Source organism: Periophthalmus magnuspinnatus, chromosome 15 (genome assembly GCF_009829125.3).
Source record: "Periophthalmus magnuspinnatus isolate fPerMag1 chromosome 15, fPerMag1.2.pri, whole genome shotgun sequence".
Taxonomy (NCBI): Eukaryota; Metazoa; Chordata; class Actinopteri; order Gobiiformes; family Gobiidae; genus Periophthalmus; species Periophthalmus magnuspinnatus.
Genome location: NC_047140.1, coordinates 2,427,996 through 2,455,043, shown reverse-complemented (window position 1 = coordinate 2,455,043; position 27,048 = coordinate 2,427,996). Strand labels below are relative to the sequence as shown.

The following is a 27,048-nucleotide window of genomic DNA, read 5'->3' as shown; positions in this document are numbered from 1 at the left end:
TTATAGGGATGAAAGTGTGATGCGATGATGCGACTGGCGATTACGCGCGGACTTCACCATTTTTAGCGATACGCGGACCCCTCCTCGCCGCGCTCTTTCCCCCACTCTCCCCTCACTCATGCACCTAGCAGCACTCCCCCTTCTCTCTCCCTCTCCCTCTCTCTCTCTCCCTCACACATTGCAGCACCGACACCACAGCGGCACAGCGGAGAGATGGAGACACCGCTCCGCTCTCTTCTTTGGAGTGCGTGCGTGTGCGTAAAACCGGTGCGTTCCCGCCATAGGAAAGAACGAAAGGATTGATATGGAGGAAACCGGGGGTGCACCACTCTCAACCAAGGACGTAATGACTTTTTGAGGCGATGTCTGTCACTACTGTCCTCTCTGTCTTTCGTCCTGGTAAAGATTGTGCGCCGCTGCTGCTGCTGCTGCTGAGGAGGGCTTTCCGGATGTGCAACAACTCCGGTCGTTCCTATCAACCCGCAGCCGGCCCGAGCTGCCTCTTCCCCCGCTTTTCTCACCTCTCCTCTGCCGCTGCTGGATGGACAGGACCCCGGCGTGTTGTGTGGATGAATGCTGGGGATCTGCGCTTTGACGTCCTTCGCGCCTCTAATCGGCTCTTCAAGGTAAGTTAGGAAAAAGTCCTAGTTTGATACCAGAGCGGACGCATGCGTAAACGTCTGTCAAATGTTATTGATTCATGTTTAATTAGGCTACATGACAAATGATATGAAGGTTCACAAAGCAGAATCAGACAGAGGATGATGGATTTGTCTACTGTCACCACTTCTAGCGCAGTCCTGCATGTATTAGGGCCACTTGTAAATTCCATGCGAGGAATATTGATGAGTATACCCCCAACCGTTTACGTGCTGTGAGTATATTGTACTTTGAAAGAGTGCTGGAATCCTGATCATTTATTAAGCGTGCAGTGGCGCAGACTGTATAGCACGTTTGATATGCAGGAAGGAGAGTCACGCTCAGGGCGAGATTTGATGAATCTGTGACTTATCGTGAGTAATGGCTCGCGCGATCGGTAAAGCCCCAAAAGGTACCCACCGCATCATAAGCATATAGTGGAGACAGGCGCAGTTCTAGGTGAGATATCCACCCGCCAGTCAGCCCCCCTCCCCGTGTTTAGTGCGTCTCCTGTACACGTCATTCCTTCACTGGCAGATGTACCACAAGCAGAGTTGTTGGGTGCAGTTTGGGACAGTGCAGTCAGTCAAGTTGGGTTTGATGGATCTTCTAAGCTGCTTCATCTTGCATCACACTGGTGACAAAGACTTTTAAAAGATAAACTGCAAAATGTGTTTTAGTTTTTTTGGGTTTTTTTTTTTTTTGAGAGAGAGAGTGTGCAATATGAAAATCTGTGTAGTACCTTGTGTTGCTCTCCATAAATCTCCTCTCTGGGCTTCCTCTCTCTGTTATTTATTTAACTTCAGTGGTCAGGCCCGATGAAGCCAAGACAGATTACAAATGAATGATGCATGTTTCTGATGAGCAAAAGTTTGAATCCATGTTTATTATGTCTCTTGTAAAAAAAAAGGTGAATCATTGCTTCATTGCATTTCTGATTCTGACATTAATAAAAAAAAAAAAAAAAAAAGCATTCAATTTATATAGTGATTTTTCAGGGACTCAGAGCTGCTCGACACTCACTCCATACTCGGGGATGGTAAGCTACTCCTGAAGCCACAGATGCCCTGACAGAAGAGAGGCTGTCAATCTGCACCATCAGCTCCTCCAGTCACCACCATACACTCATTTGGTTCTGGTTTGAGCCTAATGCAGACTTGGTTTAGTCCTTGTTTAGTTTATTATGTGTTTTCCTGTTAAACACACCCTAAGAGACATACTCTACTTTGAAAGACAATCACTCACTTTCACATGTATTTACTGTAGTGCCAATTTAGTTTCAAGTATACAGTGGAAAGGAGTGTCAAAGGGAAAATATGCAAATGACAGAGACAGCTCACACCCATAACCTTCTGTATGCTAACCACTTCTGGAGCATATCAATAACATGATAACAATGTATTCCGACTTGATACACCTTCGATGTGCAAGAAACTACCTTCTTTGATAACCCTATTTTTTGAAATTGATTGAACTATATGTACTAAATCATTCCTCTTTCCCCAGAAGTCCATCCTTGTATTGTAGTGGTATAGACTGCTGACTGAGGCCCAGTGAGAGCAGCCCTTGTACGTTGGGCCATATGTAGCTGCGCCACAAGCATATTTACAGCCATGTTTACGAGCTCGTTCGGGTGATGCACTCTACATGTTTTCACATCATCTGCTGCGTCCCAGGGTCACGCAGTCTTGCTTTTATCACCTTAAGTAATCAGTTATATTACTTGTATAAAAGTGTTCCATTAATTAAGTGCTTGCATAGTTATTTCTACTAATGCTACCACTGCTAAGTAATTTGGCACTGCTCTCGCGTGATGAAAATTTTATAGGGGCACTAACTTCTCTGGTGTTCACCTAGAATGTTCCACAGTATGGCATTAAACCTATCTACTTCGGATTTATTCAGTCACTGGTAGCCTTTATTTCTAAAAACAAACTATACATTCTTACTGAGCTTGTAACCTGGTGCTTATGTTTAATGCCATACGGTGGAAAATTCCAGCCAAAGTAAAAAAAAATAAAAATCCATACCATCACCAGAAAAGTTACATTAACGTTAGCTCCTCTTAGTATCTCTTCTGCTACTAAGTACTTCAATGTTACTCACTTGTAGGACAGTATTTTTTAACAAACAACAGCAAAGTGTTGTTGAGTTTTGCCACTCCAGCCTGTACAGCTACTTTGATTGTAATTACGATAATGACTATTCTTTACTTCTATTACTATGAGTAGATTACTAAGGACTGCCATTGTGTCCTTGGGCAATGTACTTGACTCCAGAGTTGGCAATACTGGTGTACAAATTTGCAAGCACTTGAGAATGTGAAAGGTTCCTTGATATTGAGCACATCACATGCTGCTACTTCCATTGTAACTACCGGTACTTTTATTAGCAGTACAGACATGCAAATTGGTACTACCTCTGCTACTACTACTACTTCACCATGACAGTACTCTAACTGCATAACCCTAAAATATGCTTACACTTGAGCTAAGAAGGATTTCAAATACAATCTCCTACAAAACTGTCCTTGAATAACAACCTTCTTGTACCTAAAATAAGCGTAAAGGGTTACATTGTGAAGCTCACGCTGCGGCCCATGTCTCGCTCTTTTACAACTTTTCTATCCCCACGGATCCATTTCACAGACAGACCTCAGAGCCAGCTGATACCGGTACAGACGGAGAGCCTTCTTTAAAAAAAAAAAAAAAAAAAAAAAACTCTGCTATATTCCCCCAATAACTGAAAGTGCTGTTCTGTGATAAATCTTTTAAGCCAAAGTCATAAAGCACAGGTGTAGCCCGCAGCCCAACTGATATAGATACCCCAAAATGAAACGTTTCTAGTATACTTTAGCAGGAAGATTTGGTAGTCTTGGCACAGTGGAGGGGGAAGCTATTCCGATGGAGCGATTACTGCTTTACTGTACAAGCATGAGAGATGTATGTTCCGTACCAACCCCCATATTAATTCAAGGCGGACAGGTAATGCACGCAGGCAGGCTTGGCCAATGTCACTTGGGGTAATTTATGCTACTCAGCTGTACATAAAAATGCATGGTTATGTCCTCATGGTCATAATTACAGCGCTACTTCGCACATTTAGTACAAGTACTCACTTAGCATATTTTAATTAGCATCTAATTGGATGTGGTAGGTATAGTAGTAGTAGATCAAGGCGGTTGTATTGATGCTAGGTTGGAGGGGCAGGCAGAGAGCGAGGCATCACAGCATTACTTAAACATTAATGAGAGTGGCTAGACAGGCTTCTCAGTGTGGATAGGCTCGCAGATGCACTCGGGTAATTATTGTGTTGATATTGGCTGACAAGCATGTTCAGCTATGTAAGCAAGAGAATCAACTGTAACGGGGAGCAGTAAAGCCTGATTCAGCACTTTGTAAAACCCGAGCCTCGGAAGAAGGTCGTCTATCAGCAGTCAATGGAAGCAATGCAATGTAGTCATCGGGAATAAGATAATGACCACTTGTTCATTATTTGTGGTCATATAATGTATTTTGATCGCTGATTTAGTTCACCATGTTTCAGTGTGCTTTATATTCATATTCAAGACAGACTTATTTAGCAATTTAAAGTAAATACGTCAACCTTTTCTGACTTGCTTTACATTGCATCATGTGCTCTAAACTCTTGATGAATGGAGTCAACTACTGTCCAGAGGTTGACTGAGAGAGATGTGTCTGTCAGTCTGTGCCAACAACCTCGCCGACCACCACCAATCACTCATCACATTCATTTTTATAGCCAAAGTGAGTGTCTTAGCCAATGACACAGTGACAGTATTAAATGCAGGGTCGGAGCTGCGTGGGATCGAAATCCCTGCAGTTATCAGTGACCACTCTCTTTGGCCTGTTAATACTGCAGGTAAGGAAGGGGAATTGCCTTGCCCAGTGGCACAACAACATTACGAGCGGGTGATAGGACAAATGCTCTAACTCCTGAGCCTTTGACACTTATTGTATTACACTGACCCGCAAACTAACCTTCCCTAAAGGATAAAAATTAAATACCTTTGTCAACTACAATGTTCCGCAGTTCTGCCTTTTCTATGCCTTTCATGCTACAAAATGCCTATTCCATCCACTGACAGAAGCTTCATTGAATCCACAATACGCAGTGTCCTTTCACCTGTCAGTGGTCATAATGTTATGCTTGATATGGGTTACTCACAGTACGTTTCCCCCCCTCCAGGACATGAATCTTTTAGCGCAAAGAACCGAAGGGCAATTGTAACAGACAAACGCCGGTCTGCAGGGCACATAAGGAGATTTTCAAGGGATTACGTTCGCAATTTTAGAGTCAATGCATTATTCATAATCCTTTGGACCGGCCCGGGCCAAATCAGGGAAGGACCCGGGGTCATTAGCTGCGATATAGCGGAATGTTCAGAAGTGGAGGGGAAGAAGACGCTTTGAGTAGAGCGACAAGGCAAAGAAGATTCCTGCTATCTAAATATGTCAGAGGAGTCTGTCTGCCGGCTTAGCTCTATCCATCTGACTTGCTCCCCACCAATAATTAGTCACTGAAGTAGCTTTTCCCCCTACTTCCTTTTGTGGAGGGCGCTTTAGCTAGTATACATGACTGCATTAGCGTCAGACTTCCTGCGGATGCCAACGATTTGCTATTTATAACAAAACAATACAATGACATGTGAATCAATCCAAAACGAATCCTTTCTTTAAATCCAGTTTCTGACAAACAACTTCTGCAATCAAAATACAGACTAAGCCCGTGTTTTAGAACAAATAGCAAAGAGGAAGAGTCAGCTGCGTGCCCAAAATCCCCCACAAACAAGATGATAGGGCTTGTGTTTTCGGCGAGATTGAGCCCTACTTACAATTTGATTCACTCATCCGACTCTCGAGGCAAAGTTACAACCGCGCTAAAGCTATTTCCGGCGTTAATAGGGGGAGGGGGTTGAAGCAAGACGCTGCTAAATATATTCAATTTCATCAGAGCACAGGCCCGGCTGAGGTTACAGTGGACAGGGGACAAGGTGAAAAGCATGGCAGCGGGCCCAAGAAGACACACGCTTTTTCATTATCAACTCTGTACTGTTTTGTTTCATGGAACAATATGGTCGGGGTTAGTTATGGGTCAGCTAGGGTTGTCCAAAGGGGAAATAGAATGTACCAGAAGAGAATATGGTTCAAGAGGGGTGACGATTCAGCTTTTACAGAATTCGTATAGGAATATAGCCACTCTTGATAATATCCACTGTGATGGGGCATGTTGGGGATGTTGTTTTGAAAACTTTCTGACACCATGGCCCAACTAATGTTTTACTTTTCCAGCAATGATTCAGGAAAATAGTTCATGACTCACCAAAATATTTCTTTGTGTGCTTTTGTATTCTGTTTTGAATAAAAGCAATAATGAGAGATTTGAGTTGACACAGTGAATCATTTATAAATAAGATCTCATTAAAAGTACCTTTTTGGGTCATTGTCTGAACGGAAACTTTATTGTTTTGCTTGATATGGTCCACAGTATTGCATTAGACCTAGCTATCTAGCATTTATCAAATTATAGATGTTTTTATTGCTTAAAAAAGACCTTGAAAAACTTTTTTGTGTGGGTTTGTTTGCTCACAGATCTACTTGACCTGGTGGTGTCAGCTTTTTCCCCATGGAGAATAAGTTTAATGCCACACCATGGTGTTCAATATAAACTAACTAGAATATTGTAAGCCATTTGCTGGTTTATGTCCTATCGTAGATTTCTCTCTCCGCCTTGTTTAAATAGCCTACTTCAAAAACTAACTTCTAAAAATATACATCAACCATACAACTTCACAATTCTATCTTATACTACAATCAGTGTTATTATATTTTTGCTGCTGACTGGATGGATGCCCATTTGGCAGCTCTGTAGAAAATAGCATTTTCAAAAACCTTATAATATTGAAGTATTTTAAAAGTATTCGAAGTAGGCAGTAGTACCAAACCCATCATGCCTGAATCACTGACCTATTCTTGCCCTAATAGATTTCATTGTAATAATATACATTCTTCCCATTCTCCGCCCCCATTCTGCCATGATTACATGCTAGGCCGTCATTCATTAGGTCATTTAGCCGCGCCGCTCTGAATCTCACTACCAGATCAGAATGCTAATGACGCTAATCCACTCACTCATCGCCTTTTTACGGATTTCTGCTGCCTCGTAAAAGTGACAGTACACGGAAATATCTCCTCAAGTACGAGTCTCCCATTGGAACAATTGCACTGATAGATTTACAGTATTGCACAATGATAAAACGTGATTACGTTGCAAGACATAATACGAGAACAGTTGCATCCCCTTTGTGTGTTAACATGATTCATTGAGTATATTTATTACATTATGTCTTCTTGTCTTGAAAATGATTAACCAACTTGTTTTTGATGTTGCCTTCCGAGCGTATCACACATCAGTTTATGTCATGTATATATTTTATGTACAAGCAATGAGATCACAGCAAAGGCATCAATCGACCGGTGTAACAGTATTTCTCATAGGAAACGACTTGCATCCCTTTTTTTTATGGCCGATTAATTGTTATTAGCAAATGGAATTGGAATTTCTGTTTGAGTAACCATTGATTGCTTGCAGATAACAGCATATGCCCGGTTAGCTATGATTCGTTAGAGATTAAAAAGCCTAGAAGTAAAAAAAAATGTGCCCCCTGTCAAAAACATTGTCATAAATAATGTAGTTTGTGTGCTGAAATTTTCATGGCATATCTGGCAGAGCTACAGTCAGCACAATCTCAACACAGTGTCCCACATCAGAGGGATGTGCGTAACCATTCCAGAAATCATTAATACATAAAATATCAAAGAATAAAACACATACTCTTCTACAACAATGCAAAATATGTCAAGAGAAACTTTGGGTGCTTTTGGGGTAAATGTTAAGGCAGGAAGTACTTGGACTCTTGTGAAGTCCATGGGATGGAATTATTACCGGTTATTTAATCCCATTTTAGGTTTATTTATTTCATTATGATGTATTGTCTTGACAACTCATGCACCAGAAAAAGACTCAGACGGACTCAACAATAACTCTTTGTGCACTGATTAGAGTTGCATTTTTTGTATTATGCAATGTTATGTAGAGTATTTTATCTGATGAATCAAAGTCGATGTTGCCAGAAACAGTTATCTTGCGAGCCAGGACCTTACTTTCTGATCGAATGCAGGAGTGTCTGAGATTAGACCAGCACATCAGACAACTGTCCAAATTTGGGACAATCAAATCACAGGCTCTAATTCCTTGTAACGTCTACTGGAATTCATGGAGACTGGAGTATAGTAAATACCTCTAGTCTGGGCTGGCCGAGCAAACAAAAACACTGCAGCAAATAGTTGGGGAATTGACACCAGTTGTTTTCGGATGTGGACATTGTTGCAATTAGTGGAAGATACAGTAGGACTCAACCATTTGACTTCTTACAGTTTAATCTCTAGTGTTCGACTAAACCTCTAACAGGTAGGACAATATTTAGACATAAATAAATATGAAAACATTGTGTTTCATTTCACATTTTATGTCACACCTATTATTATTCGTTGTTTGTGTACAAGCACTGGTTCCACGGCAGATTATTATTATTATTATGATTATTGCACTCTTCTGCTGTCTACCCTAACCTACTGTTTGCAAACTGATGGCAAGCTTCAAAAATCCACAAGAAAATTTTTTTTTTCTTTTCCCTAGAGCTGCAAATATTCAGAAAGTCACTGAATCGCCATTTATCTCTTCAAATTAGCAAATCATTACTGGGCCAGAACACTGTTTGATTTCATAGTATTGTCTTATCATCCACCCCCATTGCACTCCAGTTTAGTCTAAAACACATCCCCAGCACTACAAATATAGAGAGAATATTTTGTTGTATGTTTTATTTGCTCAAGAGCCTCATGTAGTGACCAGTGTAGAGCCAATCACACGGCTGGTAACTGGTTTGGCTCTGTCACAGAACAAAGTGTCTAATGTCTCCCTTTCTTCTTTTGCTGGTCTGAATTGGTGGAACCTTCTTGGTCTAAGGCTCTTTAGGATTGTCTTTGACTTGGGTCACATTTGTAGGAGCTTCTTCAGTCTTCTTCTGCCCTTCAGCCTGTTTAGGAGGTTCAGCTAAAGACGCCCTACACCTTTTTTCCTTGCTCCACTATCTCAATTCCCTCATCCAGTCAGGCTTGTTCCTTGGCCTGCCACTCCTGCTCTCGCTGTGGGAGGGCATCTGGAACAACCTCTCATTCTTTTAACCAAGCATTTTATTTGGCCTGCCACTCTCCTGTCACTGTTTCAAGATTTCCTCCTTGGCCTCCTCCTCTACAGTCCTCCTCTCCTCTCTCTCCACCAACTTAATTCGTTCGTGGATGAAGTTGTTTTCTTTGACCCTCCACATCTCCTCTTTCTCGAGGTCAGCCTTTGCTTTGACCATCTCCTCTGCTCCTTGTAGTCCTTCATTTTGTCCAACAGCTGCTGCTCTCTGTGGAACTAGGCCTTTCCCTTCTCTCCCTGTAAAGTTTTTCCTTGACCAACTCCTCTGCCTTTCTCTGCTCCTCCATCTCCATCTCCATTCCAGCTCTTTCTTTGTACATCCAAACTGGTATATGTTTTCCTTTATTACGATGATGATGTTCTCCATTTTGAGGTTGTTCTGAGGCTGATGTAGCTCTTGTTGCGGTAGGTATTAAAAATATTAGCACAGCAGCTGTATCAAGTGGCCATGAACTACCCTAAATAGTGGGTTGGTTTATTAAATTGACTTGGGTACTTTGTTATTTAAGGCAAACATCCTTGAGTTGACTATTCCAATCCAAGTGTAATATTTACTATTGTCAGTTTTTATTACTGTGAGACTGTAAATTATCATCCATGACTTCATCCTTTCATTCATTCACTATTTTATTATCCTGAGCTCTAAACTAAACTACAACATATGTGAGAGTGACAGGGATATCATTGCAAAGTGCATCTAGTTATCCAGGCCAAAACGTTCAGAGAAAAAAGCAGCAGCAGTCTTTAAACCACATTTGTCATCAAGAAATATGACACACACGCTTCACATACGCTCCTCAAAAACACATTACTCAGGCTTTGGTGCATATAGTGCCGACAAGTAGAGAGCCAAATATTGAACCGTGCTAATACCTATCCATGTTGTGCTTTCTGCTTGCTCCATATGCTCCATACAGCACAGAGACATCTGAGAGAAGAGGGTGTTTCTAATAAAGTGCTCTTGACATATTTCTTTTGACACTCTCCGCCCTCCGTCCCAAAGTCGAACACTAGACTAATGTCTCTCGTCAGCTGAATTATGCCGTTTGGGCCGTCCTACCTGGAGTGGCAGAATGACAGCGCCCCCCAGTGTGAGATCACAGCATGGGGTCCTCTCATTATTTATTGTGCTATGGGGTTGTTTGCATATCCCCACAGTCCATGCACTGCATCAATGCTTTGTTGCTTTCCATTCCAATGGTCTCCGCTGGTATTCAGTGCATTTGGTCATATAAGGATGTGTAGAAATGAACTGTGATCAGGTAAATAGATGAAGTAACATTTAAGGTGTAATATCTAACAAAGTAACCTCTATCTCTACACACATGTTATTGTTTAGCTTGGAAAACGTTCACAATATCACTTAATTTTTTTTCTGTCTTGCATTTTATCAGGTGTTTTATTCTTCAAAAACTGAGCAGGGTTACCTCTCCACAGATCTGGCCTATACATTTTCTTGTTTTAAATGGCCTAAACAAAACAGAATGTATAAAAACTATTCCTAATTCTTGCAAAGAAGGCAGTTTGGCAGCTCAACTTCACACTTGGTTTCGTTAGCTTGATTAAGAACCCTCTCATTGATTGTAATGGGGTGTTGTGTTAAATTTTGCAGTTTGCAGTGGAGAGGGGTGGATCTGAACAATTATTTCGAGTTTTGGGTAATTCAGTGGAACACTCATTGTTGTTGATAGAAATAGTATCTTTACACATCATCAAACTTACTTTCTGAGTGTATCTTCTACCAGGTGGTTGAGAGCAGTTGAAATTACAATCTCAAATTCTCCCAAAAATCTATTTTAGTTTTCTGTCCATATAAGTTCTTGTTTGAGGTTATTATGAAGCTGTCAAATCAAAGGTCAGCTCAGGCCAAGCGAAAGGCGGACAGCTGTTTCAGAGCTCACTGCCCATATTCATCTGTGAGGCTATGACGTAGTTCAGTTATACTAGGTCACCATCTTCCGCTTTTTCAAATTTAATACATATCTCTCCATAATGAGATGGAGGATATATGTGAATTAGAATAAAACAGCAAATTAAGTTTTCATTGGAGAATTAAATATAGATTTGCCTTTAAAAAGGACTGGCTACATAATCACTGGAAGACTGAGTACAAATCTTGACAAATTATGAATGATTTACTCAGACTTTACCATTTTGCATATGCCTGAAACTAACATTGTTTTTAAATACATTTTTAGATTTTCAAAGGTCCTGTATTATACAAAATTGACTCTCGTGAGTTTTAAGCCATTTTATAATGCTGTTACCTCATCAAAAACATTTGTCATAACCTTGTTATGTCATGAAGCTGTAGTTTTCAAGTTAACAGCTCCTTTTACCTTTTGTTCAGTAGAGATTCACAAAGAGTGTTTTCTCTTTAAGAAAAACTAAAGCTAAATATGCAGGGTTTGTGTGTTAAACATGTGTGATTGAAACTCTGCATATGTTTTTGATGAGGAAACAACATTCTAACAAAGATAGAGAAACAGAGACTGTTTACAAATGAAGTGAAGAAAATCAGAAATTATTTATTATTTTTTGACATAATGCAGCTGTTTTTTGAGTTTTAGAGTCTAAGCTGTTTCTATTCTTCCTGGGGGCTAATCACACTAATCAGTTTTGGATTTTTTTCTTACAGGAAATATGGTGAGCAAGGAGGACACCCAATGCAACGTGGTGTCGAATTCAGATGAGTCCGATTGCGAGACCGCCCAGTCGCACAGCTTCAACGCGGAGTCCGGTACAGAGTCTGGCAAATCACAGGTGAAGAAAAGGAACAAGGCTTTACAAGTACGCTTTAAGGACATCTGCGAAGCCCAGAATGAACAGCGGAGAAGGCGCTCCCGCTCAATTTCTTGCAAAGTAACCCATAGGAAATATATGACAATGCCTGCTCGACGCTCCATACCCAATGTGACTAAAAGTACTGGTGTGCAAACGTCACCGGACCTTACCAAAAGATATAAGACTTTTCCATTTGATAGGAAAAAGGGGCATACTTTTAAACACACTGCTTTGGTGGAGAATTATAAAGGACAGAACAATGGATTTTTGAGTGATATTAAAACAGTTGAAGATGGACAAACAGTTGAACAGTCTTCAAAAGTCAAAGGAAAGATTGTTTGTCAGACTAAAGCATTGCTCCACCACACGGATGACAGTAGTGACACCGAGGATCTCCTTTCTAGCGCCAACTGTCTGGATGGCCCATCATGTCCGGAATCTACGCAATTTCCGGACGATTGTCACCCGTGCAGCCCTCCATCCAAATCCCAATCGGAATCCCACGTTCCCACGACAAGATCCAAACACAAAGGCAAGGATGACATGGACGCTAGCTCTTCCTCTTCCAAGCGCCAACTAGCCTCGGATGGCAAAATAAAGGGTTCCGGACCTGTTGCTTGGAATTCTTTGACGCATGTGGAGTCTTTGGGAAGTCCGTCTGTGAGCTGCAAGAGAAAAAAGAGTGGACAGCTAAGTGAACAGCATTCTCAGACACTTCCGCATAGTGCCAAATGTTCTGTGCAATCGCAGGGACATTGTAGGACAAGGCATTCTTCAGCTTCATCTAAACTTCAGCAAACGGGACAAGGGGGCATGGGGTTTCCCACAGGGGATGCAGGGGCAGCCCGAAGGGAGGCTGCTGGGACAGCGAGTGGGGACAGTGATATCAAAGCACAGCTGCAGGCCATGGAGACACTCATCAACTCCAGCCAAGAGACCATCAAGGTACTACTGGGAGTCATACAGGAGCTGGAGAAGGGAGAGGCGCAAAGAGAGGGGTGAGTGCACTGCTACTTTTGTAAAGAGAACACAAAGACATCATAGTGATTTGTAAAGAGCGCTATGGTGGCTAATTCATATCCTCTACCAGCTCTTCTTTCATCTCCCCATGAGTCTTACCTAGGGTTGCCAACTCTGTTCTCCCAAAAGCGGGACACCCCCAACCGTGTTTCTGTCTGTTCCGCCCTGGTACTGTCTGGGTTTAATTCTGATGCAGCCAAATCGGGTTAATTTGAAATAAAAGCTGTTCCCTCATTCTCTTCCATCTAAATTTGTCATGGAGTAGCTGCATTATAAATTTAAAACTCATCTGCTGCTTTAAAACTAATGACTGCTTGAAAGAATGATGTATATTTAGTGGAGTATGCACATTGTAGAAAGTATTTTGAGATTAGGATCAGGCCAGGCTTTGATCTGGTCAGTGGCCAGTTATTTGGTTGACTGGGGAACCATTCTAACAATGTAGAGGTGCTGAGTGTAATGCAGGACAGCTGCCGCACCTATAGGGACAAATTAAAAACTGTCAAATTGTGGGACATCTCACCTTAATTGGAACAGTTTTACTGTATACCACACACAGAATGTATCAATGCTTATAGCAAAATCCAGGTGCCAGAGAAGTTTCCTTTCAGATGGAGATGTTATGCACAGGAGTTTTAGAATATGAGGATGCAAACACACAGTATATCCTATGTAGATGACATCTCAATCGAATCCTCTTCCTGAGCAATGACAGATTTACAGTGAAGTGCTAACAGCTGCAGGCAACTACAGACAGAAACTGTATGCTGGTCTCACCCTACAGGCTCCAAATCAGACCAAATGTATGTCATAAAGCTGTAGAAGAGGCCTCACACTGCTGCAGCGGAGAGATGCTACATGAAATCAAAGGGCCAGTAGTCGGACAGTAGGGGCAAAGTTAAAAAATGCAGTCAACTCGATTTCAAGTTTCCCATCTTATCAAACCTATATATATAACAGTTTTTTCCTTGAAAGGTTAGTAGTAGTTTATTTTTATTACTATATTCTATATGTGATTTCAGTGAAATATTGAGTAAATATCCCCAAGGAAAACTAATTCAATATTTTTTATTGCACTAAAAGAAATGTAATCATTGAAAACACTGCTGCGCAAAGAGTAAATTGCAAGCTTCTTCTGGCTATTTTTTAAAATTACACTTTTCTGTTTTCCAAATGAACACTTAATTTTCAATCTGTCCATCCAAATTCAATGAGCTGCCTTTATGTATTTTTCACAATTGCTTGAAAGCCACATTGACAATTGCGTCGAGAACTGATTAGGTTTACATCTAAATCATTACTTTTGTGAAACAAACTAACAAAGGTGAAAAGAGCTTTACATTGAAGAACAAGGACACTTCTTTTCCTTAAACACCCCACCATACCATTTAAAAAGGGCACTATGTAACTTTTCTAATGGAGATATTAATGTTGGAGTATGGCACTATCTTCATGTAGATAAGCAAGTGGCTCTTCTGGGCCTAATTACAGTTCTGATCTGGGCCCCACTTCCAATAAGAATAGATGTTTTTTGAGGTATTAAAACACCTTGAATTCATGAAAGATATATAGAGTCTACCTTAAACAGCCACCATAAACGTCTAACAGCACATCCACCGCCGAGTTGTTCAGTGATACATCAGTAAGGATCATTGTACGTGCCTATATCTAAAACCCACAGCTCCACAAAGCAAATTGCGTAAGCCTTAGCTGTCCGTGCTTTAGAACAAGGCACCCTAGTGGGCTGCAGTGGAAGTTCCATTAAAGGCCCAATTAGTGCAGCCTCATAACACTTTGCCTTTCATCTTCTCATAACAGCGCCTGCTATTATGGAGGAGCAGTGTAGTCTGTCAGCAGAGGTGGAGTAGACACGGGCTGCATGTAGGTATGTAGGTTCATTTTTCACTTTGTCCACAGATGGGCAGCCAAATAGAGAGGAATTTAAAGTAAGAAAGACATAGTAGGGGAGCCATATACACCAAGGGCACTGGAATTCAGAATTCAAATCACCTCATAAAAAATAAGACATAGAATAACAACATGCTTATATGCTTATACCAAACGTAGAACATTTGATACTTAAGCCTAGTTCTTTGTTACATAACTTAAATGTATATGTATGGAGCGCAAATATAGGTATTAAAACAGATTATATATAACTGACCAGCAGAGGGTGCAAGAGCTGAAATAAAGCTAAAAATGTAGCCTATTCTAGTGTAACTTAATGTATCCTAGCGTCAAAGTGGGTTATGGTTAAGGTATACGTTATTGTCTCCTTAGGGAAATTTGTCCCACATCCTGGGCCCCATCTGCATGATTTTGTTGCTAGAGGATTTTACCTGGGGATGTCTTGAGGAAACCCACCCTGAAGGAGTATTAAGCTTTGTAAATATGCTGGATTACTCAAAAAGCAGTGTAAAAATATCTGTTAAACTATAATCTTTTGAACTAGAATAATTTATCTCATGGGTAGTTTTAGTCCACATCATCCACAGTTTCACTTAGCTGAAAGGTACTGACCTGCGGGATATCTTAAGAGCAGCATTTTCACAGATCCCCTGACCCAGTTTGGAAATGGTAAATCCTGCCAATGTCCGAACTCTTAACTCACCAACATGGAGGAGCATGTCCACTTTCATCCTATGAATTTCCACAGATCTAGATGATGATGAGTGCAGCGTAGCCAAATGGAAGTACTAATACTAAAAAGAATTGTACAGTGTGCTTGATGGCATATGAACTAAATAATTCTCTACAGTGTTTCTTGAATGTTTTCTCTTTTGGTGGACGAAAGAAGAATGTTATGACGCACATGGGGGTGACGCCAGCAAACCAAATGTCAGAGGCACTTACAGACTCTGCTCCCCTGCCCAAGCTGTGAGGCCAAGTGATGACTGGTCCTTTATATGAGTAGTATAGTGGATATAGTATAGTGTATAGTATAGTGAACTTTCCTTCTGTTCATGAATATCAGTATGTCTTTATGTATGGTACAGTTACAAATCAGAAATTGATTTGTAGCCCTTTTAACCCCCAAAATACATACAACCTCTTGTCTGGGTGGATCTCTATCAATAGATATGTGCACAATAGTTTAAATCCTCCATCTAAGGTAGTCGTGACCAAGCCTAGCTCAAGATCTGGAGATGTGTCCCTTGGCACTACACTGTGTCTGCCCATTACTACTGACAGGTTGTCCCAGCAGCATTGAAGAATGGGTCAAATGCAGAGGTCAAATTTCCCTGGGGGGCCAATTAAGTGTACTTCTTTGCCAACCACAGGTCTGCAATTACAGTCCGAAGCACTGTTTTAGCCAATTACACTCTTGACAGAAAAATCTCAATCAATGCAACAACTGTCCTGCTGGCCTGTTTTCAAAATTTGTCAGTGTGGATTTACAAGCTACCCATGATATTGTTAAAGACACAGTATGTAACTTTTTAGCCTGAAATAGAATACATTTTTTCAATTTGCTTGTTTATCGCACTGAAAAACATGCGCCCCTTCTGGGAGTGGGCTTGCATATCCTTAAAACTGACACAGACGTATTTGGCCTGGAGGAGGGCCTCCTCTTGCCTGTTTCCATGGAAATGTTCCTTTAGATATAATCTTCCACAGTATGGCATCAATAACCTTATCTATCTCCATCAAAAAAGTTCCTAAGTATTGTTTTAACTTTCCATAGAATTATGCAGGTGATGTGCCACCTCCAGAAAGTTACATACTGTACCATTAAATATCGTTGGCATAATGCATTTTTGAAGAAGTTCCAAAACCAATATTTTCACGAAATCTAAAATAAACTCAAAAGAAGTGATCTGGCAGCAAGGGGCCAACAGGTAAAAGACTTGGACAATGTCCCTTTAATGTGTCCTCAGATTGATGGTCGTTTGGTACTTGGTGTCTCTTGCTAAAGTAGTTCTACAGTGGATTCCTGCTAATAGAATTCACGTGTTACAAATGAAGGTGCAGTACCACATCCTTTCTGGCCCTCTGCATTCAAAGAAGAGGCTGTTAGTGGCACTTAAGCCAGCTTCATTCACTCTGCTCTGGGCTTTTTGGGTTTTTGCTGTGCTCCTGGGGGAAGAAGTGTGTCTAAAGCTGCTAAATGATTCACCGTGTTCATCAGCCTGTTATTTTGTCTGTTGTTTTTGCTCGGAGGCAGGTACAGTTCACTGGGTTTATTGCACCTGAAAGAAGGCTGGTGAAAAACAGCACGGATACTAAAAACAGTAAAAGCTGAAGGTTGTAAAATGCAAAACAATTAGTGAGGAGATGGTGTAATTTTATTCACAGAGAAGGAAACATGAAAATAAACAAAAATGCCTAATATTTCCAGCCTGTTTCAATATTGACAAGTTTAGCTTTATAAGTTCAGCTCTCTAACAAACAGCAAACACTGCCATGGTCAAACTGGGCAGACTAATTTTGTACTGAATTGGAAACTAATAAATGTTTGTTTAAATATTGATTTAATCTGCTTAAAGAGACAACATAGTAAAAGGCTGATTCACACCAAGGCCCGGACCTAGACCTTACAAAGTCTTCTACTATTTTAGTTTGATTTGAACAGAATGGAATTACCCAACTTTTCTTTTGTGAATGAATGCAGTTTTCATACATAGTGACAAAATCGCTGAAGCCGTCTGCATCTCACTGTAAAATGTTATCAATCGGTAAGAAAAATTGGTAAGAAAGGAGTGTGCGATGATATGACGATAGCTGATAGTGGGCTGGTGGTCCGACCTTATTAAATGACAGTGTAGCTCATATTGTTAGCACATTGCCATAGTGATAAACAATATAAATGAAAGAATTATATTGTGTGTATGAGCATGAGTCCTTCAGAACGGGAAAGAACTAATTTGACATGAAACCATGAATTCATTATGTTGAGAGTTCCATTTGTTATTGTTAAAAAGCTGCCAGAATTCCGCGCACACACAAACCTAATCAGATATTGCGTTGGTAGTGAACTTGCATCTCAAATTTCACTTCACTTATTTGGTTGACTCATTTTTCCCTACAAATAAACAAGACCTTGAGTGGTCAGAGCATTCCAGGCCAAAACTCGCATCTGTCCTATGTGACCTTCTCCAAACCCCAAACTATAAAGCATTAAAATCCACATTACAATTCAGATAATGGGTCCTCACCTCCATTTAATCTTTTGTTTACAGCCTAAAAATTGTATCCAACGATGGAGCTGGGCGGTCAGAAGTTTGGTTGGGGGGAGGGGATCTCAAAGGGTGAGGACAGGACATATCCCATCTCAGGACAGCTGACGTGTGCAAACAACACCCCATGAATCTGTGCCAGCAAATAGTCCGCTCCCAAAACGACTTTCAAAGGTGCAGTTATTCTTTCCACTCTGGGAGGCACCGGGGATGAATCAGTGTGACATTGCACTAGATTCACATACACAGAGGAGGGAGAGAGGGAACAACTGTCTCCCATGCTGAGAACACACATTGATTATGAATTTAGACTAATACGCTTCGATTATGACAGGAGGAAAATGAAATGATGATACAATGGCAGGGACTTAGTCGATGTTATGCACTACTGCGGGTCAAATAACTCAGAAAGGTGGTTAAGGTGAGTGAACGTTGACCTTGAGTTGTTATCAGTAGATTGATTCTGTCTGCAAATATCCAAGGTTGAAAAGTTAATGTATGGAAGATGCTTTGTTGCTTTTTGCGTTTGACCCATTCATTCTTTGAGCCATAGATTTATGGTCAGGACTACTTGCAACTGAGAACACTATTCACTATATGTTCTGAATGGTGCCATGGTTACTCGCATTCTTGGCTAACAGGTAAACTCCTCCAGCTAATGTAGTCCTGACCAAGCCTAGCTCAAGATCTGGAGATGTGTCCTCTTGCAAGTGTGGGACTCTTGTCACACACTGTTGCTGACAGGTTGTCCCAGTGGCATGAAAAAATGGGAACAACTTTCCCTATGGAGACTATAAAGTATACATTTACTTGTTCTTGTGGAAAATGTTGAAAATATATATATATATATATAGTATTTGAATTGAAAGTGATATTTCTTTCTCTCTCTCTTTCTCTCTGTCCTCTCTCTCTTTCTCTCTGTCCTCTCTCTCTTTCTCTCTGTCCTCTCTCTCACCTCTCTCTGTCTCTCTCTCACTATCTCTCTCTCTGTCTCTTTCTCTCTCTCCTTCTCTCTCTCTTTCTCTCTGTCTCTCTCTCTCTCTTTCACCTCTCTGTCGCTCTCTCTCTCTGTCTCTCTCTGTTTCTTTCTCTCTCTTTCTCTCTGTCCCTTTCTCTCTCTCCTTCTCTCTCTTTCTTTCTTTCTTTCTCTCTCTCTCTCTTTCTCTCTCTTCTTCTCTATCTCTCTCACCTCTCTGTCTCTCTCTGTGTGTGTCTCTCTCTGTCGCTCTCTGTCTCTCTCTGTGTGTCTCTTTCTCTCATTCTCTCTTTCTCTCCTTCTCCCACTTTCTCTGTCGCTCTCTCTCTGTCTCTCTCTGTTTCTTTCTCTCTGTCCCTTTCTCTCTCTTTCTTTCTTTCTCTCTCTCTTTCTCTTTCTTCTCTCTCTCTCTCTCTCTTTCTCACCTCTCTGTCTCTCTCTGTGTGTGTGTCTCTCTCACCTCTCTCTGTGTGTCTCTTTCTCTCTCTCTCTTCTCTCTCTCTCTTTCTCTCCTTCTCCCATTTTCTCTCTCTCTCTCCAAACTTCCACCTATTCCTGAGCTCGTGGGTGACTGTAGTGTCATTGCGGGTCTATTATGACTCTCAGGCAACAATACCCTGGACACAGTGACAAGTTTGTTTAGCCAAAAGCCCCACTGAGATAAAAAGGCTCTTCTGCCTTAGCCCCTTAGCCTGACCGGATATTTACAGACAGCTACTACTTGAAATGATTGCTTTTTTCTATACTTGTAATGCTGCTTCTACGTCTGGACACTTGACTCAATCCAGACTTGAACTCTAGACATTTTGGCCGTGAGGTATCAGTGCAACTTTGTTTGGCTTCATTTCATCCTTATAAAAAATCTTTGACCATAATGATGAAATGTATCCTTATATGCTCCAATCATTAGCTAATAGCTCTTTAAATTCTGGCGCAGCGGCCGAGACCTTGTCATGGAGATGAGTTAGCGTCCTTACCCCAGCTGGTCTAACCACACTTGCCTTGGACATACGGGGGGGGATGGATAAACCTGTTGACCTTGATCTCCCATCAGCATTTTCGATCCTGTCTTCCTCCTCCTCCTCCTGCTCCTCACCCTCCCCTCTTCTTCTCAGGTCACCTCTTGTGTCGCGGTCCAAACCCACCTCACACCATCCATCAGGGGCTACCGTGACAACCGGCAATTACATGCATGGCCCCTCCCATCACATAAACACCGCAGTCAAACATAGGCAGTAGAATATATACATTTTGTGTGTGCTTTACAATGAAATAAAGGATGATAAATGGGTTATGCAGAGCTTGTGGGTGTACTTGGCTATGGGCACAGGTCTGCATTTACCTTACACTCACCATTGGGCCATTGTGGAGTTCCATTATGATAAAAGAAGCCTGCAGCATTGGTATGTCATAAACACAAGAGAGGTGATTCATCTTCTCGGTGTCTCATTGTACACTTGTGGTCATTATGTCCAGAGTAAATTGAGTTGGATATGTGAATATTGCTCCAGGAGGTTTTTTACTGTTTTGGAGGTTAGTTTTTGTCCCAAGAGCGCCCTCTACATATGGGAGCAAAGAGAAAATTTAAGCACAAGAATTACCTGTTCTGCCATGGTGCAAGTAAAACTATTGCTAGCTTGTTGGTTGTTTGGCTAACTGTAGGTTATCATAAGAACAGGGATGCACCGATACCGATGCTGGTATTGAATATTGAGTACCAGTACCAGAATATACCAGTACTGAAAACTTCTCTGTATCGGTTTCATAATATCGCTTAAGCCGATATCCTAGCCTAGACTATTTACAGACTGATTTTTGGATTACAGAGTCTCATAAGGTTTGTACTTTCATTCATACAAAGCTGTTCAGTAGTTAAAGGATAAATAAGTTACATAACACAATTGGATCCTTTGTGTAATAAGTTAATAAGTTGTGCTGTCACTTCAATGTGGAATATTCCCAAGAGCTTTGAAAACAGCCTCTCCTAAAGCCTGAATAATTGCCGACCCATCTCAAATCTGCCATTTTAAGTCCCTGAAAAAGTTGTTTACCAACAGTTTATTAACTTTCTCCTTTGATGATTTCCAGTCCTATCTAAAAGATCGGGAGAACTTTGTTGAAATTGGAAAATGTGTCTCAGATAAAATGTTCTTGAACTGTGGGTTGCCTCAGGGGTCAATCCTGGGACCCCTGTTGTTCAATCTCTACATGCTGCCTTTAGGCCAGTGAATACACAGCAATAATGTTTCCTACCACAACTGTGCAGATGACACTCAGATCTCAGGTCTCTGCACTGGCTCCTGTGACTCGGAGAACAGACTTAGCAGCTCTGCTTGTGAAGTCTCTCCATGGACCATCACCATAGTACATATCCCACATTTTAGAGCCATATGAACCATCTCGCACTCTGAGGACTTCAGGGACCTGCCTCCTGCTGGTGCCCAGAGTCAGGACTAAACATGGAGAATCAGTGTTTCAATTTTGTGCAACTAAAACCTGGAACAGTCTTCCTGAAGGTGTGAGACAGGCCTCTACTTTGACAATGTTTAAATCCAGGCTCAAAACGGCTCTGACTGAAAAGTTTTTATTCTGCACTCTTTTAATGTTCATTATTCTGTAAAGCACTTGAACTGTGGTATACAAATAAACTTGCCTTGCCTTTAAGGAAATAAGTGCCATTTTCCATCCCTACACTGTATCATGAAACACTGGATCTGCCCCTAATTCAGAACACAGTGTGTATTCATAAAACAACAGATTTAAGCTTTGGAACATCTTTTTAAGATGGTGAAGCAGGAGTGAACCACCCCAGTACAGCTGACATGTCATGTACTCATCCCAAAATATTTATCACAATATTTTCCTTTGCACTAGTGGGAAATATTTGGTTAATTTTCTGTACCATGATGAGATTTGAGCTGTAGAAGGTCAAATGATGGACTTCTATCACTCATTATAGATACAAACTAACTACTAGAGTGTTGCATTCTGTTATTTATTTATTGCAGTTCATATTTTTTAAACAATATTGTACATTTAGAATACTTTTTAGGGGACAATTTTGCTTTGTGGTTTGGTTTCAATATTATCATTTATCATCTATATTTATTTTAGCAATACATTGCACTTGAACATTTGTAGCTGTGACAGGCCTATAGAGCAGTCTGATTTCAACACAAAGCCTTTGCAGAATTTGTACTAAAATGTACTGTAATCATTCGTGAGTCTATTACAAGGGCTGGAAACAGATCCAATATCTATATAGGGCTCCCACACTTAGCTTGAAGTAATTTTCCAGGACATTTCCAGGACATTTTTAGTTGTTATCATGGTGTCTAGAAACATATTACCCTCTTTTTATACAGTTTTTATAATGAAAGATGTGGTCTATGCCTAAGGCCATAACAAAAGTCCACAATTATTACAAATTAATTATACACATATTACATACATATTTTGTTATGTAGTAAGTGCTCACAACTCATCCTCTGCATTTGAGTGGTATTTGAGGGGGATAGGGTCTAGTGTTGCACTTACAACACATGAAAATAAGGAACACCTATATATGTCACCAAGGCTCTGCAGGTCAGATGAACAGATGGTGGTAGGGGGGGGAATTTGAATTTGATATCCAATAAAAGTGTGGACACAATTTAAAATATATATATTTTCTACAACATTTGGCCTTTTTTCTCATTTTTAACATGTTTTCCATGTCTGGAAAACTGGCCAGTTATTTCCAGGTTTTCCAGAATTTCTAGGATGCATGAAGACCCTGTAATAGTTTGATGCATCAATTAGACTATAACAAAAATAAAAACTTTGAACTTGTAGTAATGCAGGGACTGCCTGTAACTTTCTACATACTGTCTCATTTTCATATATATATATATATATATATATATATATATATATATATATATATATATATATATATATATATATATATATATATATATATATATATATATATATATATATATATATATATATTTATTATGTATAAATCTAGTACCTATATGTGTTTAAGTGGAAATAAGTGAATGATGATGAATAAGCCACAAGGGTCTCTTCAAATAGTTCCCTAAAATAAAATATATAACAGACCACAGCACTGTTAATCATTATGTTCTTTTACCACTGGGTCCTGAGGCTTTTATATAAGTGGTACAAAATCACATTTAGGAGAATTAAATTTCTTTAGATTAGTTCAACAAGGACCTTCATCATGTGTGAGTGTGCTGTGCCAAGACCATTTGAAACCTGACACGCTCGACTCTATCATCATGAACATATACAGCAGCAGGACATGTGCAGATTCTATATCATTCCACACTAAAAGTACGCACATGCAAGTGTCATGCAATATTGACTCATGAATTATGAATTATATCAAATTTATTCAGTGATTTGCTCTACATACTCCTTCAGAGATTTTGAAAACTATGTCAAGGCCGAGCGAGTTAATCCAGTTATGTAAAATCAAATATGCTCACTTAATTAAATCTGGGAGAACTGCTGCCTTTTTGCTATAATAAAGAAAAAACTTGTGTTCATCTCATTTTCAATTCAATATTTCTTTTTTCTTTTTTCTGTAGGTTGACGTACAGGACCGGACAGGATACGGCTAACTGCGACACCTGCCGAAACAGCGCGTGCATTATCTATAGGTGGGTATCATTTATTATTAATGCTATGCTAACTGTGTGGGATTTTATATCAGATGTGAGAATGGATGGTGGTTACATAAGAAGTGACGATTTCCATGCCGTGAAAGTGATGTGGCATATACGTACAAAGGTGTGAATTGAAAATGTAATAGATGTTTTGATACATATTTGAATAAAATGGAGCACACTCAGTATCTTACATTCAAAAATAGGGCTGAGAATTGGCAAACAACATACACAAACATGGCAGGTAGAGGTTTCAAAAGGCATAATAAGATACATAACATAACATAAAAATAAGAAAATACCTCCCAAGCTACTGTAACATTGGTTATGGTAAAGAGGAAGGCATGGAGAAGCTGAGGAGGCCGACTACTCTACTGCTGCTGTTGATATAGGTTCAAAGAGGATGGCTTAAATCACGATATTGATCTAAAACGACTTAATAAACGACACAAGCCTGCTGATGGATAGCTGCACACATTTTTTTTTCCTACAAAAATTCGTGCAAAAATAGCTACGTGACACTGCCGAATCGTGCATTAAGAAGATAAATTTGGAGAAGTAAGCACAGAGCAGTGGGTGTGTGCAGGTGGTGGTGCAAACGGGGGTTGATTGGAGCAATGACGTCTTGAATACAGGAGTACTAAAATGACTCAAACATGCATGAATCACTCTAAATACAACTTCAACAGGGGGATGAATTACTGTTGCTATTATGTATTCACACTGAAGTTGTGGGGAGAAAACATACTCTATAATCATAACTGAAGTGTTCCTTTCCATACTTATCCAATATGTAGGTGACATGTTACTGAACTAAAAGAAGATTAAAAGTAAAGTAAAGAAAGTACCAGATGTAGGGGGGAAAAGTTAGTCGATGTAGTTCATGCACCGCTACACTGAAGGGTTTTTAAGAACGAAATGTAAAATAAAAAATGTTCCCCACTTATATATTTACGTACTTCATGTATGAGAGAGATTTTCATTCACGCCATACTCTGCGGGGTAAGCTACTATTGTTGTCACAGCCGCCCTGGAGCAGACTGATGGAGGCGAGGCTGCCAATCTGCGCCATTTGCTTTTCCGACCACCACCAACACACCCCATATTTGTACTAGACTATGTGCCTGTGTGTCTTGCCTGAGGACACAATGACAGAACTTGGTCACTGATCCTCTGACCTTTGGGTTGGGGGACAATTGGTCTAACCACTAAGCCACTGTCGCCCAAGGAAAATGTCATAAAATTCATTTAAAAAAATACTTGGATGAATTGCTATACTGTTGTCATTGGGATAAAAATAAATAAATCAAGTTATACATTTTGATTGTCAGTATTACCCATCCCTAATGACAATGGAAATATATGTGTATATTGGTACCTATGTATACTTATGTAAATACTTTAAGGTATCTAAAATCAAAAGGAACAACTCCCACTATATTAAAGACTACAAACTACCTCCCACTGACATATGAAATCCCCCATGCTCCCAAGGCAGGAGTAGTACTATGCTGTCATCTCCTGTGAGTTGCGATGGCTCTGAGGCAGGTGCTGAATCCAGTCGCTGTTGTAACCTTGTGCCATTTGTCACCGCCACCCAGACCTCTACCACCCTGCCACCGCTGCTCCCCTGCACTCCCAAACAAGCCTCCGACAGCTCAACACCCAAAATACTGCGAAAAAACACAGCAGCAGTGTACAGCAAGGAGACAAATCCCATCCAACAAAAACCCACCTCTCATATAGTAATAGAACTATGTATTTTTGCAACCTGTGGCTTGTATCCCTTGGTGACAAATCTGCTCAAAATATTTCTAATAAAAAGGCTGTCCACTCAAAAATAATGACAATAAGCTGTGTTCAGAATGATAGTAATTACCCAAGGCCAAGGCAATTGGGAAAATAACAGTAGTATTAGATTGTTATCTCTGCACTTCGAACCTAGCCAAGCTGTAACCAGCTATTGTGTTCTTGGGCAAGACACATTCTTGTCATCAGGCTAGTTTTGCCAGTGTAAAACAATAATGATACAGAAGCCAATTTGAAGTTAAATTAATTAGTTAGATAGTTTCTCAGTAGCAATAATTAGTTATACTTGCCTGATAATAATATTTAGTACTTTTTTGAAAACTTCCCCCAACTCTGTTCAAATTCAAGCAACATTTTCAGCGTATTGGCTGCTGCTGTCAGTCTCCAGACAAATTGATCTGTTTATATTTTGAGGAACAATTCAAGTAAGTGCTTTCCTCTCTCTGGGAAATGCCAACAAAAATATGTCTCACTCATTCCAGCTTTTGTTTTTATGCTAAATAAAGCTTTTACTTTTCTTGCATTTTTGGGAACCAACAAAACACAACCACTGCAATTACAAGGATACAAATGTCACCAATCTTATACAGTTTCCAACCTGGTCCAGATCCAGATCCAGACTTCTCTAATACAACTGTGAGTGTGGTCACCACTGACGGATTTATGCTGAATAATTGCGAGCTCTTTCGTTTCACATTTGTCACTGACATAAACAAATCTGATTGCATCGTTGTGTTTGATCCAGGCTCAAGGCGAGACGGAGAGAGTGGGGACCAGACTGATATATAAAAAATACAGAGAGATGTCACTGTGGACTGGCCAGGCAGCTAGTTTACAGCAAGGTTCTCATTTTGCAACTGTGGTCAACACTTAAAGGTGTATTATAACATTTCTGGAGGGAGGGTTCACCACCTGCCTGTCTTTATGGAGATGTCATTGCTATGCCTGGAATGTTCCACAGTATGGCATTAAATTTATCTATCTAGCAGTCCAAAGCTCTGACTCCACATGTGGTGCAGTTGGGGACTCCTGCGCCCTGCCACACTGACCTCGGCACAGTCAGGGTCCAGGTAAGGCATGGGTCTGTGGAAAGAATCTACAAGGGGTCATTTTTTGGCAGCAGTCTAACGGTCTAGAGCGATTTTCAGGTCATTACACGTGTGTTATCACATGAACCCACACGTGAACTCACACGTGAAACTGCGTTGTTTTGGTCAAATACGCTACAGTCTGAAAGTAACCCACTCAAATGTGTCAAACCTGCCCAGCAGTTAGAGTAAACCCAGCATAACTACAGGTCAGTTTGAAATGGTATTTTTCAGCAATAAAAGCACCTGTCTCCAAGATAAACAGAATCAAATAGAATAAATGTTATTGTCCCCTGAGGGAAATCTTTCTTGGAACATTTCCCACATAACACTGAGGACAACAGCAACTATTCAATAACAGCAAAGATTAACTACAAATACATTCATAGAAAAGAACATAAGAACACAAGGTATAATGCCACACTGTAGAACATTCCAGGCAAAGCAGTAACATCTCCAGTGACACAAGCAGATGGTTTATACCTCCACCAGAAAAATACAGTGTGCCTTTAAATGATGTAGCAGACATTTTCAAAAGAATCAAGTGTAAAAATATGCAAACGTTTCAATTGTGCACTTTTTAACTAGGCACT

General features: G+C 40.4%; 1 protein-coding gene across 1 annotated transcript in view; it reads left to right on the top strand.

Moving 5' to 3' along the window:
- Positions 1-202: 202 nt before the first annotated feature.
- LOC117382581 (inhibitory synaptic factor 2A) overlaps positions 203-27,048 on the top strand; it is a 42,949-nt gene continuing 16,103 nt past the window's right edge. Inside the window, exons 1-3 of the mRNA XM_033979791.2 lie at positions 203-626; positions 11,564-12,707; positions 23,481-23,552. Coding sequence (XP_033835682.1) covers positions 11,569-12,707; positions 23,481-23,552 — 1,211 coding nt within the window. The 5' untranslated portion in view covers positions 203-626; positions 11,564-11,568. The remainder of the gene's footprint in view (positions 627-11,563; positions 12,708-23,480; positions 23,553-27,048) is intronic.